The following is a 16,089-nucleotide window of genomic DNA, read 5'->3' on the forward strand; positions in this document are numbered from 1 at the left end:
ATCCCTTTCTAAAACCTACTAAGCTATTTGACTCGCTATCCTGTTCTTGTGAATAAGTTAAAGCCTTCCCTGCTGTAACTGGAAACCAACTATTGTGCGATAGGCTATTAGCTGTATGCATGCTGAAAACCAGAGGCTGCTTGTTTGTCAAATGTCAGTGCAGGCTAAAAGCGGTCTGTTTGCTCAGCAGAGATCTGGAAACGGGTGCCTTTACGCAGAGGGATAACCGTGTGTGTGTCCCAGATGGTTAAATTAGGGCTGTGCCATGTCTCATGGTCCTTAAGGTCTTCATAGAGCACAGTGTGTACTACAGATAGGGCAGTCACTGTCTGTATAAGGCACCTTCTGGGATCTCAGTCATTCCCCTGAAGCTAGTACTGATTCCTCCAGCTCCTCTCTGACTTAAACGCCTCTTCTGCCTGCTGTAGCCATTTAGGTATTTCAGCTAAGAGAAAACAAGCAGGCAAATTGTGATCTTCTTCCCCATAAAAGTCCTCTCTTCCTGCTGTAGCTGGCTGTAGCCATGAGTGGTCCCACAGCTATCTCAGCTTCTCCTCCCTCCCCCCAGTTATAAATTCTGTCCATTTTTCTCTTCCAAGCCATTTGCAGTCTTGAGAACATCTGTCTTCTTCCCTGCACCTTAGTTCCCTTGCACAGCTTCTGGTTAATTTTTACTAATGTGGGTGCCATTTGCCAATATACTCAGGGCAAACAGGTTCTCTGGTTCCAGCAAACCCACTCTCTAAGTATATCTGCCTCAGTAAGTGGCTGGCTCTTGTTCCTGACTGGGAAGCTCACGTCAAAGCCATTACCAGCTGCGTTAAATTCTGTATTTCTTTAAACCCAGTGCATGACAGGCAGATTTTTTTGTACCTGGAACTTTATCACTTCAACCAGAATTTATCACTTACTCTCAGTCAGGCTGTCTGGGTTATCGCATAAGGAATGCAGAAGGTTGGTACGTATCTTTTCTGCTTTCATTTCTTTCCCCGAAGTTTCTTAGATGAGAAAAGTAATTCAGTGAAGCCAGTGGGAAATGAAGTTCGAATTTCTTTTTTCTCAGAGTTACTGCCTTTGGTGCAGGGTACCCTAGAAGATCTAATTTTGGAGCAGCCCTTGTTCCTGACCATTTAACCAGGGGTTGCTATAGAGATCTGAGAGCCCTCATCTCTTCCCCCACCCCAAAAAGGGCTGAGCACACTTACTTCCTTGGCACTCCTGCTGCCCTCACTCTGCTGGGTGTATCGGTCTGCATTTGGCAGCAGCAAGAGCAAAGCTGCCATTTCTAGTTGTTCTGAGTCACTGGGCAGGTGGAGAGAGGGAGGGACGGGCGCTTTTCCCTTTGCCTTGTTTGCTCAGACAGCTCTGGGGAGAATGCCAAATGCCGCTGCTGCTCAGATCGGTTCAGTGCCGCTGCCTTTCTGGTACTTTCAGAGCACGGATAGGACATTGCCCTAGAGCTGCTTATTCAGACGAGGGTAACAGATACAGTTGGGTAGCCCAGAAGAACTCAGCTTTGCTTGCATGGCAATGGTTTCTGTTCACCAGTGAATGATATCCATATAGGGCCACCAGGAAAGCGCGGTATTTGTTACCTGAAGAGATCAACAGAATGAAACTCATTGAAACTGCGCTTGTCCAGTAGATTTCCTGTCAGTACTGGCGCCGAGCACATAGTAAAGGGGTGAGGAAGGAGGGAATGAGACAAGTGTTCTGCTGTGTACTGTCAGGCTCCAGAGGGGCATCACCAGCCTTGGTGCTCCTGGTGCAGACAATTCAGAGGCTCCCTGGCTGCAGGCAGAGGAGCAAGGACAGGTAGGAGGGATACTGCCTTTCCCATGGGGCTGAACCCCCATGGTGCTGGCTGCAAATCATGAGTGCATGGGGCTGAAGGTCTTCCTGCCATTACTTTTCTAAGTAGAGTTTGTGCTTTTTTTTTTCCAATCAAAAGGATGTTATGTAATAAGTAAAAAATCCTTTTATTTTAAATGTTTACACAGAAGGGGAGGAGAAACATGGGAACTCTTGGCCTATTAGGTAATTGGCCTCTGTTGCCAGTACTAACAAGGCATTGCTGCCTTGTGAAATAGGGATGTTCCCTTACACACCCCTTCCGACCAAAGGCCAGCCACCGTGTCAGCTCAGTTCTGAGCTCAGCAGTAGTTCTCCAATGCACCTCCTGTCATTGAATCGTCTAATCAAGGGCATTGACAATGCCCTTGAGCCTGAAACATGACCTTTAAAAAATGCTGAGGGCTGGCAGATGCCTTGAGCCTACATCTGAGCTTTCCCAGCGCATAGGTGAAACCCTGCTTTCAGAAACCTTACCTGCAGAGGAGGTGTTGCTTTCTCATTATGGAGATCAGCTGGAGGTGTTTTGCCTATTTCAATGGCAGGAAAAAGAAATCTATTTTCTTGAGGTCGTCATGTGACTCGGATATAAAGAGGATTCAGGGTATGGCAGTGTTAATTATGCTGATTACAACCTGACTGCCCTTCCTCAGCATTGATGAGCCCAGCAGGACTTACCCTGCCCCTGCGGCTGAGCCATTCCTGTCCTCTGCGTGTGTGACTCCGTGGCCGTGCTTTGACGTAACACCGCACGACCAGGAATGCAGGAGCGGATACAGGGTCAGGATTCCTCCGCACGCACGTGGGCCAGCGCGGTCGGGTAATTACAGGAGCATGGTCAAGATGCAAATATCTTAGAGTCCTTATGTGTAACACCCTCTTAGTAACACCTTATTAAAACAACAATAGAATTTTAGAAACGTTAATTGCCATTTTTCTTAACAAAGCTAAAAATAGTGCCATTATTTTAATTTCCTGATTGCTGGCTGACAGCGTGACTTTGTTTGCAGCCAAGCAAGGGATTGTTAGGGAGTTCTTTTGTAGCTGAGTTCCTGTTAAACTCCAAATGATGAAAATAAAGCTGCTCACAACAGCTCTTCACAATCTTCCTCTGCTCTTTCTCCCGCTTTCCCTACATAACGGAAATACTCCAAAGTTGGTTTGCTTTTTGGGTATTTTTTTTAGAAAGGACGGCATTAACTGTGTGATGCTGACTGGCTCCAAAAGCAGCCCTGTTCCGTGCCAAACCTCAGGTCCTTGAGATTTCAGGGAAGATTCAGGTCCTTGAGACTTCAGGAGAGGTTCAGGTTGGATATGAGGAAGAATTTATTCTCAGAAGAGCAGTGCTGCACTGGCACAGGCTGCCCAGAGAGGTGGTGGAGTCACCGTCCCCGGAGGTGTTCCAGAACCGTGTGGATGTGGCACTGAGGGACATGGTCAGTGGGCATGGTGGGGATGGGCCGGTGGTTGGACTGGGTGATCTTAATGGTCTTTTCCAGCTGTAATTATTCTAAGGTGAAGGTTTCCTGATTGAGGCAAGATAAGCAAAGCCCAGAAGTATGCTGAGGATCTTTGTGGGAGCAGGGCAGGAGAGGAACTCAGTATTTCGTGTTAGGGGGACAGTCGCTACAGAAAGTTATTTGACCGGGAAACAGGGAACAGCGCTGGTGGTCTTTGACCTTTCTGAAAATAGGCAATGAAAGAAACGCTTGCATGTATGGCTGTGTACCGAGAAGATCCTATTACAAGAGAAATGCCGCTACGCGATGGGATGTTCCTTGGGAATCCTTTCGAACTAAAGGCTGAGGCCCTCGCACGACCCGCGGCCCGGCCTCGCTGTACTGGGAACTACAACCCCCAGCAGACCTCGCGCCTCACCCGGCCCCGCCCCGCGCGCACACCCCCTTCGTCTCATTGGCTGAGGTAGCGCACCAATCCGGGCGCGCCGCCGGGCCCGGCCGACCAATGGGGAGGCTGTTGCTAACAAGCCTCAGTTATTTTTAGCACGCCGCCGTCGGCGCACCTTGCGGCTCGCCTCCGCCGCGGCCGGGCCGTCCCTATTCGCGGCGGCGGAGGCGCACAGGCGCACTGAGAACAAATAGTCCGCGAACGGCGGGGCGGGGGCTGCTCCCTGCGCAGGGTCCCTTTAGGAGATCGGCGGCCAGGGGCCGGGGAAGGGATCCTCGGGGCCGCGGGACTCGTTCACAGGGGTTGGTGGCTGGGAGCCAGCGTCAGGCCCGCGTGTGCCCCTCAGGCCGCGGGGCGGGTGGGGGGTCTCCTCAGGTCAGCAGCCTGATCCCAATTAAGCCCCCCGCCCCTTCCTTCTCTAGTGATGCTTGCCCCTCTGCGCAGGGTGACAAAGAGTGAAAATAAAGAGGGTTAAAAAAGAAAAAAAACAAAAGGAATAGAACTCTTTCCCCTCCCCCGCGGGCTCAGCGCGCCGGGCGGTGCTGAGGGGAGGAGAAGTAGTCCCGGCCCGCCCCTCCGCGGCCGCATCACGCGGGGCGGGAGCCCGGATCCGTGCGCGGGGTTGCTAAGGGTGAAAGTTTGCCGTGAGTTGGCTCACTCGGGGCCAGGGCGCGGGCGGCTCCAGGCCGGCGGGGGTGAGGCGGCGGCGGTACCCGAACCCGCACCTCTGGGCGTCCCTCGGCACCTTCGACCCTACAGCCGCGACGCCACCTCCGGGCCCGCCCCGCGGAGGGAGCGCAGCGCTCGGTGGAGAGAGAGAGAAGCGAGTGGACGGGGCGGAGAGAGGCACGCAGCGCCCGGGCTCCCCCGGCCCCCTCAGAGCCTGGAGCTGAGGACACAGTGAGTGGGGTGGAGGGCTCGGCCTGACGGGGTGGGCCGGGGGCAGCGTCCGGGGGCTTTCCGTGCGCCTTAGCGGGGCCGAGAGGCTCTGCCCGGCCCCGTTCAACAAAGCCGCCGCCGGCTCTGCCCCGGGGAGGGGGCCGGGAGGGTTCGGCCGGCGGCCCAAGAGTGCCCTTCGCTGCCGAGGGTGGAGGTCAGGCTCGGTTCTGTCCTTGTGGGGCCGCCTCAGGGGTCTCGGCCCGTGGGGGGGGCCGCCTCGCCTCCCCCCCCCCCTACCCCCCGCCGCTTCGCTGACAGAGGGAGGGAGGAGGAGGGGAAGAAGGGAGGGGGGCGGCTGCCCGGCGGTCCCCGGCTTCGGGGCGTTGCTCCGGGGCGGGCGGTGGCGCACCGCGCATGTGCCGTGGAAAATTTTTCGCCCTGCCCCACCGAGGCAGCGCTGGGGCGGCAGGCGGGGCCGCGCGCGGGGCGTGCCGGGAGTCGTAGTTCCGAGGGGAAGTGGGTCACGGGAAGCGGGGCGGCGCTGGGGGGCGCGCGGACTCCATCTCCCAGCGTGCCGCGCGGCGGGAGGTGGCCCGAGGGCTGGCGGTAATGGCGGCGGTGGCACGGGGGCAGCCGGCCCTGGGGGAGCGGCGCGGGGGGTGGGGCGGCACGGGCCGGGAGCGGCTGGGCTTTTCTTTGCTTGGCGCTGTGTGAATGCGTTTTGGAAGGAGATCGAGGGCTTCCCGGGAGCGCGTCCTCCGCCTGAGCAGGAGCGGTGGCTTTGGGCCTTCGGGAGTGTCCCTGCGAGCCATGGGGCTGATTAACCCATCTCCTTCATAGGGGAGGTTTAGAGCGTTCCCCTCTATAAAGAGGGAGTATTCTGTGAAAAAGAAAAGGGAAGAACTGCGATTGCATTTCCACGCTGCAGACGGCTGATGGGGTTGGGGGACCCTCCATTCCCCACCTGTAACCTCAGGTCTCTCACAAAACGTTGGGTCTGGGTTAGCATTTAGCACATGGGGTGTAAAGATTCACTAAGTGCCTGTTTTTTTCCTGCTGAATTTGCTGGGGTCCCAAGCTGCATAGCAGGCAGAGTTTTATAGAACCCCTTCTTGGGGTAGCACGGGGCCTTGTGAGCTCTCTCTCAGGGGTCACTGCGCTCCTCCGGGGCTCTGCTCAGTGCCCCTCTCTCTGCACAGGGCTTTGTCTCAGCCCCGAGGCTTCTGCCTTCTTGAAACGGTTTCTCCTTTCTGCCTGCTGGAAGCTGTGCTTTCTCATTTCTTTGGTGTTCATCTGTTCTTGGTCAGGTCCTAGTCTCGTTCCTGTGGTTTCTCATATTGCTGAGTTAAACCCAAAAGGGATTCCTCCAGCACTGGTCTCGCTGTTGGCAGGCTTGGGCTGTGGGATTTGCTGTTGGTTCCTGTAATCCTTAAACTGAGCCTCCTTTAACTCAGATTCAGACAGAAAGAAAACGTAGTATCTACCCGTTTGTTTTACTTAGTAGTAAAGCCTAAAAATAGTTGAGGGTTTTCTTAAAATGTGTTTGTTTAATCCTACTTGTCCACTCAGCCAGCCCAAGCCAACAAGTCTGGGCAGTTCCTCCCAGCCTGGGTGCGGGGCTGTGCTGCCGGGCTCCTGCTTTTTCAGGGGAATGCTGACAGCTGAGGTTTGTGCTCCATCCCCGCCCCTAGATAATTGGCACAGGTCGTAAACACCGCTGGGCACTGTGTGAGAGCATCCCCGCAGCCCATGTTAGGAAGGCAGCTGAGCGTGGTGCGGCTGCTTGAGCAAGGTGAGGGTAGCTGAAAGGCTGAGCAGCCTCTGACGAAGCTGCCAATTAAAAACTGGATATTCTGCTCACCTGCAGAGAGGCATGTAGGCTGCTGGAAGCGCGCTTCCTCGTCAAATATCTGTGGGATGCATTTGCTTTGGGTGGGTGACAGTATACAGTGTGGACCTACCTGGGGGTTGTACCCAGGAAAACACTATTCCCAGATGTGAGTGTAATGGGAGAGCCGAGTGCTGTGGTTTCACACTGTGCTTTTGTGGGTTCTCTCAATTTCCAAGACTTCCTTGGGCGGGTGGGAGGAGGGAAAGGATTACTTCAGTCTCTGGCAAGCAGTTCCAGTTTTTATTCAGAACCTGGCCCTGGCAGTGCTCACCCTCTCTCTGCACAGGGAGATGGGATGTGAGTGGTGCTGGACAGACTGTTGGCACATGCGCGTCTTGTGACCCCGCACACATTTCCTGCCCCCGTCTGAATTAAGCTGGGATTTCAGGCTTGCAGCTAGACTGAGCCTCAACTGGGTACACTTAATAAGATATCTACGTGCCTGCCAGTCAAGGGAGAGTAAACATGGTCTGGCAGCTGGTGCCTCAGCACCCTCCCTTGTTCCTTATCCTCCTGCCTGTGCCGGTAGGACGTGGTGCTCCCAGCCTCCTGTCTCCAGACGGGTTCCCGCAGAGCTGCCGAGCGAATCACGAGGCTTCCAGGTGGTGCTCGTGTGCTCGGAGAGGCGGCTGCAGGGAGCTGTGCTGGAAGCAGCCGGGTGCCAGGGCGTAGCGAGGCGTGTTGGCTGAAATAGCTCCGCCACAGGAGGCGGTTGGCCTGCCTGCTTTTGGCAGCGAGATGGGTACACGGCACGTAGCTGTGTGCGGGGAGCAGCTATGCTCCTGTTTCTTCTGCACAGGACCAGGGAGGCTGTTCCCCAGCAGCGCCAGGAAGTCTGAGGTGACGGCTAGTGAGCATCGCTGCTTGTTCCACTTCTGCTAATGAAACAGCGTGGCTATTTATCTCAGTAGGTGGAGAATTGCTGTGTTTCCTCACCTTCATCCATCCTTTTCTCTCTTTTCCTAGGTCTGCTTGGAGCCAAATCTTGTCTATGTGTGTGTCATTTTGTCTCTTTTAATACACTGCCCTGACTTGCTTGCTGTGAAGGGAGTATGCATCTGGAGATTAAAGTTGCTCTTAACTTCATCATCTCATACCTGTACAACAAGCTTCCTCGGAGGCGGGCGGACCTGTTCGGTGAGGAGCTAGAGCGCCTGCTGAAGAAGAAATATGAGGGTCACTGGTACCCAGAGAAGCCTCTGAAGGGCTCAGGCTACCGCTGCGTTCACATTGGGGAGACGGTGGACCCGGTAGTGGAGCTGGCGGCCAAGCGGAGCGGGCTGGCTGTGGAGGATGTGCGCGCCAACGTGCCAGAAGAACTGAGCGTCTGGATCGATCCTTTCGAGGTCTCCTACCAGATCGGTGAGAAGGGCTCCGTTAAGGTCCTGTACCTGGATGACAGCGAGGGCTGCAGCGCCGCTGAGCTGGACAAAGAAATCAAGAGCAGCTTCAACCCCGACGCCCAGGTATTCATCCCCATCGGCAGCCAGGACAACTCCTTGTCCAACTCTCCATCCCCCTCTTTCGGCCAATCACCGAGCCCCACCTTCATCCCTCGCTCTGCCCAGCCCATCACCTTCACCACTGCCACGTTTGCTGCCACTAAGTTCGGCTCCACCAAGATGAAGAAGGGCGGAGGGGCCGGAGGAGGGGGTGGCGGCTCAGGGGCCGCGCAGCAGCCACGGATGGTCAGGTCACCCACCACCAACCTGCTGAAGCACAAGGGCCTCTCCCTGTCCATGCACTCTCTGAACTTCGTCGGGAGCGCTGGGAGCCAAGCCCCGCAGTCGCAGCTCTCCCCCAACGCCAAGGAGTTCGTTTACAGCGGCAGCTCGCCAGGAGCCAGCAGCCTGTTTTTCGACGGTGTTGCCAGCGAGAGTCAGGCCAGCAGCATCCCTCCGGCGTCGCAGTTCAACGCTGGCACGGGCAGCACCTTCGACATGGCTCAGGTCTTCGGCGGCAGCACCAACAGCCTCTTCTTGGAGAAGTCTCCCTTTGTGGAAGGACTCAGCTACAACCTGAACGCCATGCAGTATCCCAGCCAGTCCTTCCAGCCCGTTGTCCTGGCCAACTGAATGCAGGGAAGGAGAGTATTGGGGGCGGGGGAGGGAGGGGGGGAACGACAACATCAACAACAAAACACACGGGGAGAGAAAACAGAAATATACAGAAAATATTCAAATCTTATAAATATAGCTTCTTGGAAAAAGAGAGAGCCCAGTGATGTTGCGCTGTGCTGGCAACGCTCCTGAAGCACTGACTTGTTTTTTTAACTCAGTCCCTGTGCTTTTTCTCCTACTCACTTTTTTTACTCTTTAAATGAGTCTCTGGTCTTTTGGGTTGTGTTCCCCCTTCCCCAGCCCTGGGTCAGCACGGATGTAGGTCACAATGCTCCCTTTGCCCTCCCACCTGGCTGTAGGAGGGGCGGGCAGGACAAAGTGGGCTTGCTTTGCTGTTACTGCTCTGCGTGTGGGAGGAGAGCATCTCATGTGCCCGGAGGCTCGGACTGCTGCGTTGTTGTTGCTCCAGGCTCCCCAGGCCAGGCTAGCATCCAGTTTTGTCCATGTGCTAATAAGCACCTGCTGCCCACCCTCACCTCCAGCTATGGGAGGGCAGCGCTGCTTGCGGTCCCTTTTGTGCACCAACCAAGGGGCTTTTCTGTGCCCTTTTGGGGTCGGTTTGGAGGACAGCCCTAGGGTGTAGGAACGCTGCGGGTCTGTCCCTGTATGGGGAGGTGGTGCTGAGCTGTAGGATCCTGTCCCCGCCTGGTGGACACCCTACCCTCAGGGCTGAGCATTCACTTGTGATCCTTTGGTCCTAGGTCTGAGCTCTCGTTGCCGGCTGCGGATTTATCTTCATCTTGGAGAGGGGATTTTTTTTTTTGTAGTTAGAGGCAGCACTATTTTTGAGGAAGAGAAAGGGCTATGTTGTTGAAGCTGCTGTCTTGAGTGATGGTAAGTGGTCTACAGGTCACTTCTGTGCCAGGGTCTGGGCCCCCAGGTGGGGCTGGAGGACCCCTGGGTGGGAAAGAGCCTCTGCAGAGGCTGCGGTGGGAGCACAGAAGAATGCAGAGAGGAGAGAAACAGTGATGAGACTTCAGTTTTTGAAGTTTGGTATTTAAAAGAAAAATGAGCTTTTTGCTGCCTCCCAGGCTCGGTGTTTAGTTCTCTTGAAACAATGTCTCTGGAGCACCCTCTGAAACCCGCTTCTCCTGTGGCTGCCCAACCAGTGTGCTCCTTCAGGACATCCTTGTTAGGGAGGTGGTCTGCAGCTTGTGCTTTTCCCTCTCCTTGGGCCAAGATGAAGGCGTGCCAGCCCTCCTGTTGTTGCCGGTGAGCCTTTGCAGAGGCAACGGGATGGGTCTGGGGAGGCCGTCGCTGCCACCACCGTGAGGAGCTTTTCTGTCCTGGCAGGGGCAGGCCCCCAGCAGGCTGCTTGCTGCCGTCGGGCTATGACCGGCACGGCGGGCCGGCTCACTTAGCTTCCCCCAAAATGGCGTCCGTAGCCTCGGCCCTGCAGGTTTCCAGGCTGGAGCAAGCTGCTCAGGAACAGCTGAGCTGTCCGCTTCTTTCTTCGCCTATTCTGTTAGGTTTTTAACCTACTTACGGATGTTACCACTGCCACCCTCTCCCTGAGAGCACACTACTGACTGCCAGGGCCCCGCTCGTGGGACCCGGCTGTCCCCAGCGCTGGCAGTGCCAGCTGCCAGTTGCTGCCATGGGACAGCGGACCCCTTTGGCACCTTTGGGGAGAGGCAGGGAGCCCCGACCCTGTGCGTGTGAAGCTTCGATGCCGCTTTGCCCCCATAGCCACGTTGGGAACCGTGGTGCCAGGGGAGGGAGGGACCAAGCTCTGTGTCAAACAAGTGTGCTTCAGAAGCGTTCCCCCAGCGTCAGGCAGCGATGGAAACTAGCGGCCTTTTCAGGTCTTTTCTAGTCTTGGATGTAGGCGTTCAGCTTCAATTTTATTTTTTAAAACCTGCACTAATTTACCTGGTTTCTTAGGGAGAGAAGAGAGAAAAATTTTTTTTTTAACTTTTATTTTTTATGGGTTTGTGTTCTTTTTGTTGATGTCCGTTTGTATTGAATAATTTGCTACATTTGTAAAATGCAAGAGGTATATATAATATATGTATATTTCTAACGTAAAAAAAAAAAAAGAAAAATTGTAATTTTTTTCTTTTCAAGATTTTTTCTTAAAAAAAAAAAAGAGGAGAGAGAAAAATATTTTTTCAGGAAAAAAAAAAAACTTTAAAAAACAACAACAAAAAAAAAAAGGCAGTGAAGATTCCTTTCTCCCCGCTCAGCCTCCTCCTGTCCCTCCCGCCCCGCTCCCAGCGGTGAATGGGAAGTTGCCTTGTGGAGAATGAATGAATGGAAGAGGTCCGTGCAGCTCCGGGTGGAGGATTTGTGTGTGCTTTGGTGGTTCCTTTCCGAGACAGGGGGGGGGTTTCTGAAGGGGGGGAACAGGGGGGCTGATGGCTTTTTTTTTTCTTTTCTATTTTTTTCTTTCTTTTTTTCTTTTTTTTTTTTTTTTTCTTTAGCGAAGGAGGAATACAATCAGAGTTTTGTATTCAGAATGTTGTGCAATATTTTGGAACGGGACATTGGCGTGTCTAGAGATTTAGTTAAAAAACCAACAAACAACAACAAAAAAAAAAAGTTGATCAAATCTGTACAGTTTCTATTGTTCCAGATTTTTTTAAGTTTGTATTAAAAGCATGATATAATAACTGCTCGTCGTGTGTTGCTGTCCGGTGGCATGCGCCTACAGAGGTGCTGCTGGGCCGGGTGCACCCAGCGCTGCCCAGGTTTGTGCCCAAGGGCAGCTCCCTGGGAACAGCAGTGGCTGCTTTGCCTCCCACGGGGGTTCAGTGCCCTGGGGAGAGGGAAAGCAGGGAGCAGCGTCTTCGGCTGCTCCGCCCCCAGGCCTTTGGGCAGTCCAGGTGCCAAAATAGCCAGCTTCCTACAGCAGGCCCCCAGCAGGCGCAGGTCCTGGCGGCGGGCAGCACTCAGCCCTTGGGTCTGAATTTCTTCCTGGAAGAGCTGGCGCCGCTTTGCCCTTGGGTTGGTGAGCCCCGGGAGCCAGGCACGCTGCGCTCCATGTGACTGTCACACTGTGCTAAGCAACAACGCTATTTTTTCCCCTTTGTGTCTCAAACCCCTTGTAATCATTTATCTGAAGTGTGCACTGACTCTCGCCCTTTGCCGTGTTTCTGGAAATGGAGAAGTGGCTGGCCCGCCTGCTCCTCGCCTTCCTTTTGCCTGGCTCTGACACAGGGAGGGACAGAGCTTGGCCCTTTTTGTGCACAGGTGCACTGGGGGGCAGGGCCTGGAGTTAGTTAGAGCTGACAGCTGATCAGGAATGAAGGTGACGGCTGGTGTTGCCTTGTTCCTTGTGTTTGCCCCTGCCTTGTCTCCATGAGCAGGGTGTGTGAGTGTTGGCTGTGAGCGTGACGCCCAGGGCGCTGAGCAGGTCAGTCCCCAGATGGGGTGAGATATGTGGCAGTGAGGTGGGGCTCAGCTGCTGGAGCCAGGGGGTTGTTGCAGCAAGGCAAGGGCGTGGAGGTGTCATTCAGTTGCTCGTTGCAGGAAGCTCTGCTGCTAAGGAGGAAAACTTGCAACTTGAGTCACCAGGCGAGCTCAGCTGAAAGGAGGAGACGGCTTGGGTAGGGAATGCCACGCTTAGCCCTGCACTTTTCAGCCTGTGACAGCAGTGATGGCTGGCACGGATCGGGTTGTGCCAGGAGGCGGAGGGGAGGCACCAGCGCCTTACGCAAGCACAGAAAGCCGGCTGTAGGACAGCCATGCGGTGGCCTGTGTTTCAAATACAGGCCCAGCAAGAACAATCTGAGTTTGCTCTGGCAGGAGAGCACCTCCGGCTGCCCCAGAGCCCCTGGGGCCGTGGCACAGCTGCAGACAAACACTGCCTTGCACAGGTGCCTTGCTGTGCCCTGGCTCTTGCACTAGGCCAGAACCAGGACATGGAAAAACACTGCAAAGGCTCTGCCAGATGAATGCTGCTTTCTATCTGTGCCACTCGGGGACAGCCAATTTGTGCGATGGCCAGCCCGTGTGGCCACAGCCAACAGCAAGAGTGACTCCAGCCTGGCAAGCACGCCCCAGGAGGGACATGTGAGGTTCTCCCATTGCCACAGAGAGAGTGAGGGACAAGGAGACCTCTGCAGAGAAATTCATGTCCACATGTTGCCTGTAGGAGGGCCTGGGGGACCCTCACCTTCCTCACCAAACACTGAGGAAGCCACTGTGGACCCTGTCAGGGTTTTTTTTCTGCTTGATTTTGTTGGCCTGGCACAGGCGCCATGCTGCTGGTGCAGGTCCCTGTGAGGGAGAGCGTCCCTCCTGCTCCACAGGGTGTTTCCACCGAGGGCAAAGTTTTCCTTGGAGTGAATCAGCCAGTGAGTGCTTGCAGAAGGTGCAGCTGCGGCTCTCAGCAGAAAAAGCCAACACCCACAGGAGGCAGCAGGTAATGGGGCAATGGGCAGTGCTGCTGCAGCCCTCCCAGCGTGGCAGGTCCCACCTGGACATGAGCACCAAGTCACAGTGCTGTCACCGCCAGCACGGAGATGCTCAGGTCCAAGGAGAGGACATGGCTCCATCATGGTCACATGGAGCACTCCGGGACCCATCCACCTCTCCTGGTGCCTCTCCTGGTCTCCTGAGTGGAAAGGAGAGGATGCTGAGGGATGGAATCATGGAGTCATTAAGGCTGGAAAAGACCTCTAGGATCACCCAGTCCAACCACCAGCCCATCCCCACCATGCTCACTGACCATGTCCCTCAGAGTGCCACATCCACACGGTTCTGGAACACTTCCAGGGACAGTGACTCCACCACCTCCCTGGGCAGCCCATTCCAATGCAGCACCGCTCTTCAGAGAAGTTTTTCCTCATAGCCAACCTGAACCTCCCCAGCACAACTTAAGGCCATTTCCTCTCGTCCTAAATAGACAAATGCTGGGGACAGATGGCCAATGCATCCCAGCCATGCCACCGCTAAGCGTCTACCAAGGAGCAATATTCCTTTAGATTAGAGACTTGGCCATTGAGACAATCTGGTCAGTTTTTAATCTTAGAGTGAATCATTTTCATTCTCCAAAGTACTCTTTGAAAAGTATTATTTTTCTACGTGCACTCTGAATTTTTTGACCAACCGGTGCTACCCATAGGTGGAAAGCTTCCCAAAGCCAATGATTACAGAAGACTTCAACAGCTTCATAGCAAGTGGAGCACAGCACATCTAACCAACATCTGCTCCACAACAGTTGCACCAGGCTGGCATTTGCTGCAGGAGAAATCCACTTACCACATCTCGTTGTTCTCCCATTGATAGTCTGTCCTGTCCCCTCCCACGGCCAGACAGAAGATGGGAAAACCCCAGTGGCCCCATGCTGACCTTGATGTGGGTGTTCAGCGTCCTGCGGTGCTTGGGGACACAGCACGAATGACCCCAGCAGCTGCACATCACTCAACCTTCCTGGGAAGCAGGAGGAACTCGTTATGCCAGGACACCTAGGGACCACAGCAGTCACCCGCAAAACCTCCTGGGGCAGTGCGGACTGGACCCTTCCCTTGCTCATCCAGTACAGCTGCATAGCCAAGAACCAGTCAGGGCCAGACGTTGTCATCTAGAACACCAGCAGTGGCCCCTGAAGTTGCACAACTGCCTTCCCCCAGGCTAGCGCCTCACACGTAGGGCTGGTGGCAGCTGCCCATCATCATCCTGGAGCCACAAAGGCAGGAACAAGGTGTCCTGATGGAGAAGGAGCTTCTGAATGCTGGCTTGATCAATCTAGTCCTTACCACCCCCTAGATATTGTCTTGGATGAAGACAGATCACTGATTTTTGTCTCCTCAAGTACAAGGAATCGTAGAATCACAGAATCATAGAATGGTTGGGTTGGAAGAGAACTCAAAGCCCACCCAGTCCCACCCCGTGCCGTGGGCAGTGCTGCCACCCACCAGCTCAGGCTGCCCAGGGCCCCATCCAACCTGGCCTTGAACCTCCAGGGATGGGGCACCCACAGCTCTCTGGGCAGCCTGTGCTGGTGCCTCACCACCCTCTGAATAAACTATTTCTCCCTAACATCTAAACTAAATCTCCCATCTTTTAGTTTAAAGCCATTCCCCCTTGTCCTATCAAGATTAGACTGTGTAAAAAGTCAGTCCCCCTCCTGCTTATAAGCTCCCCTCACGTACTGGCAGGCCGCAGTGAGGTCTCCCCAGAGCCTTCTCTTCTCCAGGCTGAACAAGCCTAGCTCCCTCAGCTGGTCTTTGTAGGAGGGGTGCTCCAGCCCTCTGAGCATCTTCATGGCCTCCTCTGGACCTGCTCCAGCAGCTCCACATCCTTCTCGTACCCAGGCCTGGATGCAAGGAGCTCAGGCCAGCTGGAGGGCCAGGCTTCCTGCTTTTTGGAGATGATGCTGGCAGGGGAATTGGCAACTGCTGCTGCAGGAGGTAATTGTCACTTGGTAGATCTCACCAAGGCAGGCTGCAGGGCCTCTCCAGAGCCTCCTGCCCTCAGGCACAGCCTGCTCTGCTCCTGCCTGGAGCACCTCCTGGTGCAGATACTCTTCACGCAGGCCATAAAAAGGGAAGCAAAGGGATGCATTTGCATCTCCATCTGTTTGCCTTTGCAGGTACCTTCTGCCAGAGCCTATGAGAAGACCCCAGGAGTGCAGCAAGATTTCCTAGCTCTCTGGCTATGAGAGCAGGTAAAGCCACCACAGGTGCCAGCATTCACCAGATGGGAATGTGCCCACCAGGGAAACTTGGGAAGTTGGCCACAGTCACCTGCATGCAGCAATGTGGTGTTTGTATCAATGTCAGCACGGCACACGGCTGTGGGAGCTCAGGCTGTGCTGCAGCACACAGCTCGGCTGACACAGGCTCGCCGGTGCTGCTGGTGCTGCTGCAATAGCCCAATTAGTAACTCAGGTGTTGCCACAGCCACTGGCGGTGACCCAGGAGATAATGACAGAGCAGGTGGCAGATGCGAGGATTGCATGGCTGGGGATGAGGGGAGCTGGATGGATGGCTTGTTCAGACCGGCCTCTGCTCACTGCCTGGGACAATGGGTTTTGCAAGGTGGATTCTTGCTTTGTTGGAAGTCTCCAAAACACCCTTCTGCCTTTGAAGAGTGCTGCATTCGGCACTGCCACCCCTCCCAGGACGTCCAAAATTACCCCAGGATTACGGAGGTGACCATACACATGACCACTGGCTTAGAGAAGGAGGAAATCTCATTAAAGTCCAGAGGGGTTTAATCAGAAGCCAGCTGGCAATGGGGCATTGACACACCATGGATGCTGATGCAGCATGATGACAGAGGGGTACCAAGGGTACTCAGTGGTTGAAGAGGCCTTTGCCTTACCAAATTCCTGCCCGGTGCCTCTGCCACAGATGTTATTCTCCAGTGCCTGTGTCTCTTTCTCTTGCACTCAATATCAAACTTAGTTGACTTCAGTGGGTGCCAGCCCCCAAGTGAGCTGTAAAAAAAGGGGCAAAAGGGTTATTTCATAGAATCATAGAATCATTAAGG

General features: G+C 54.6%; 1 protein-coding gene across 1 annotated transcript; it reads left to right on the forward strand.

Moving 5' to 3' along the window:
* On the forward strand, nucleotides 4,339-10,740 carry TOB2 (transducer of ERBB2, 2). Its single transcript, XM_021384167.1, has 2 exons — nucleotides 4,339-4,659; nucleotides 7,496-10,740. Exon 2 carries the CDS (start codon nucleotides 7,582-7,584, stop codon nucleotides 8,602-8,604), a length of 1,023 nt encoding a protein of 340 aa, XP_021239842.1. The 5' UTR covers nucleotides 4,339-4,659; nucleotides 7,496-7,581; the 3' UTR covers nucleotides 8,605-10,740.

Source organism: Numida meleagris, chromosome 1, assembly GCF_002078875.1.
Source record: "Numida meleagris isolate 19003 breed g44 Domestic line chromosome 1, NumMel1.0, whole genome shotgun sequence".
In the NCBI taxonomy this organism is placed as follows: domain Eukaryota; kingdom Metazoa; phylum Chordata; class Aves; order Galliformes; family Numididae; genus Numida; species Numida meleagris.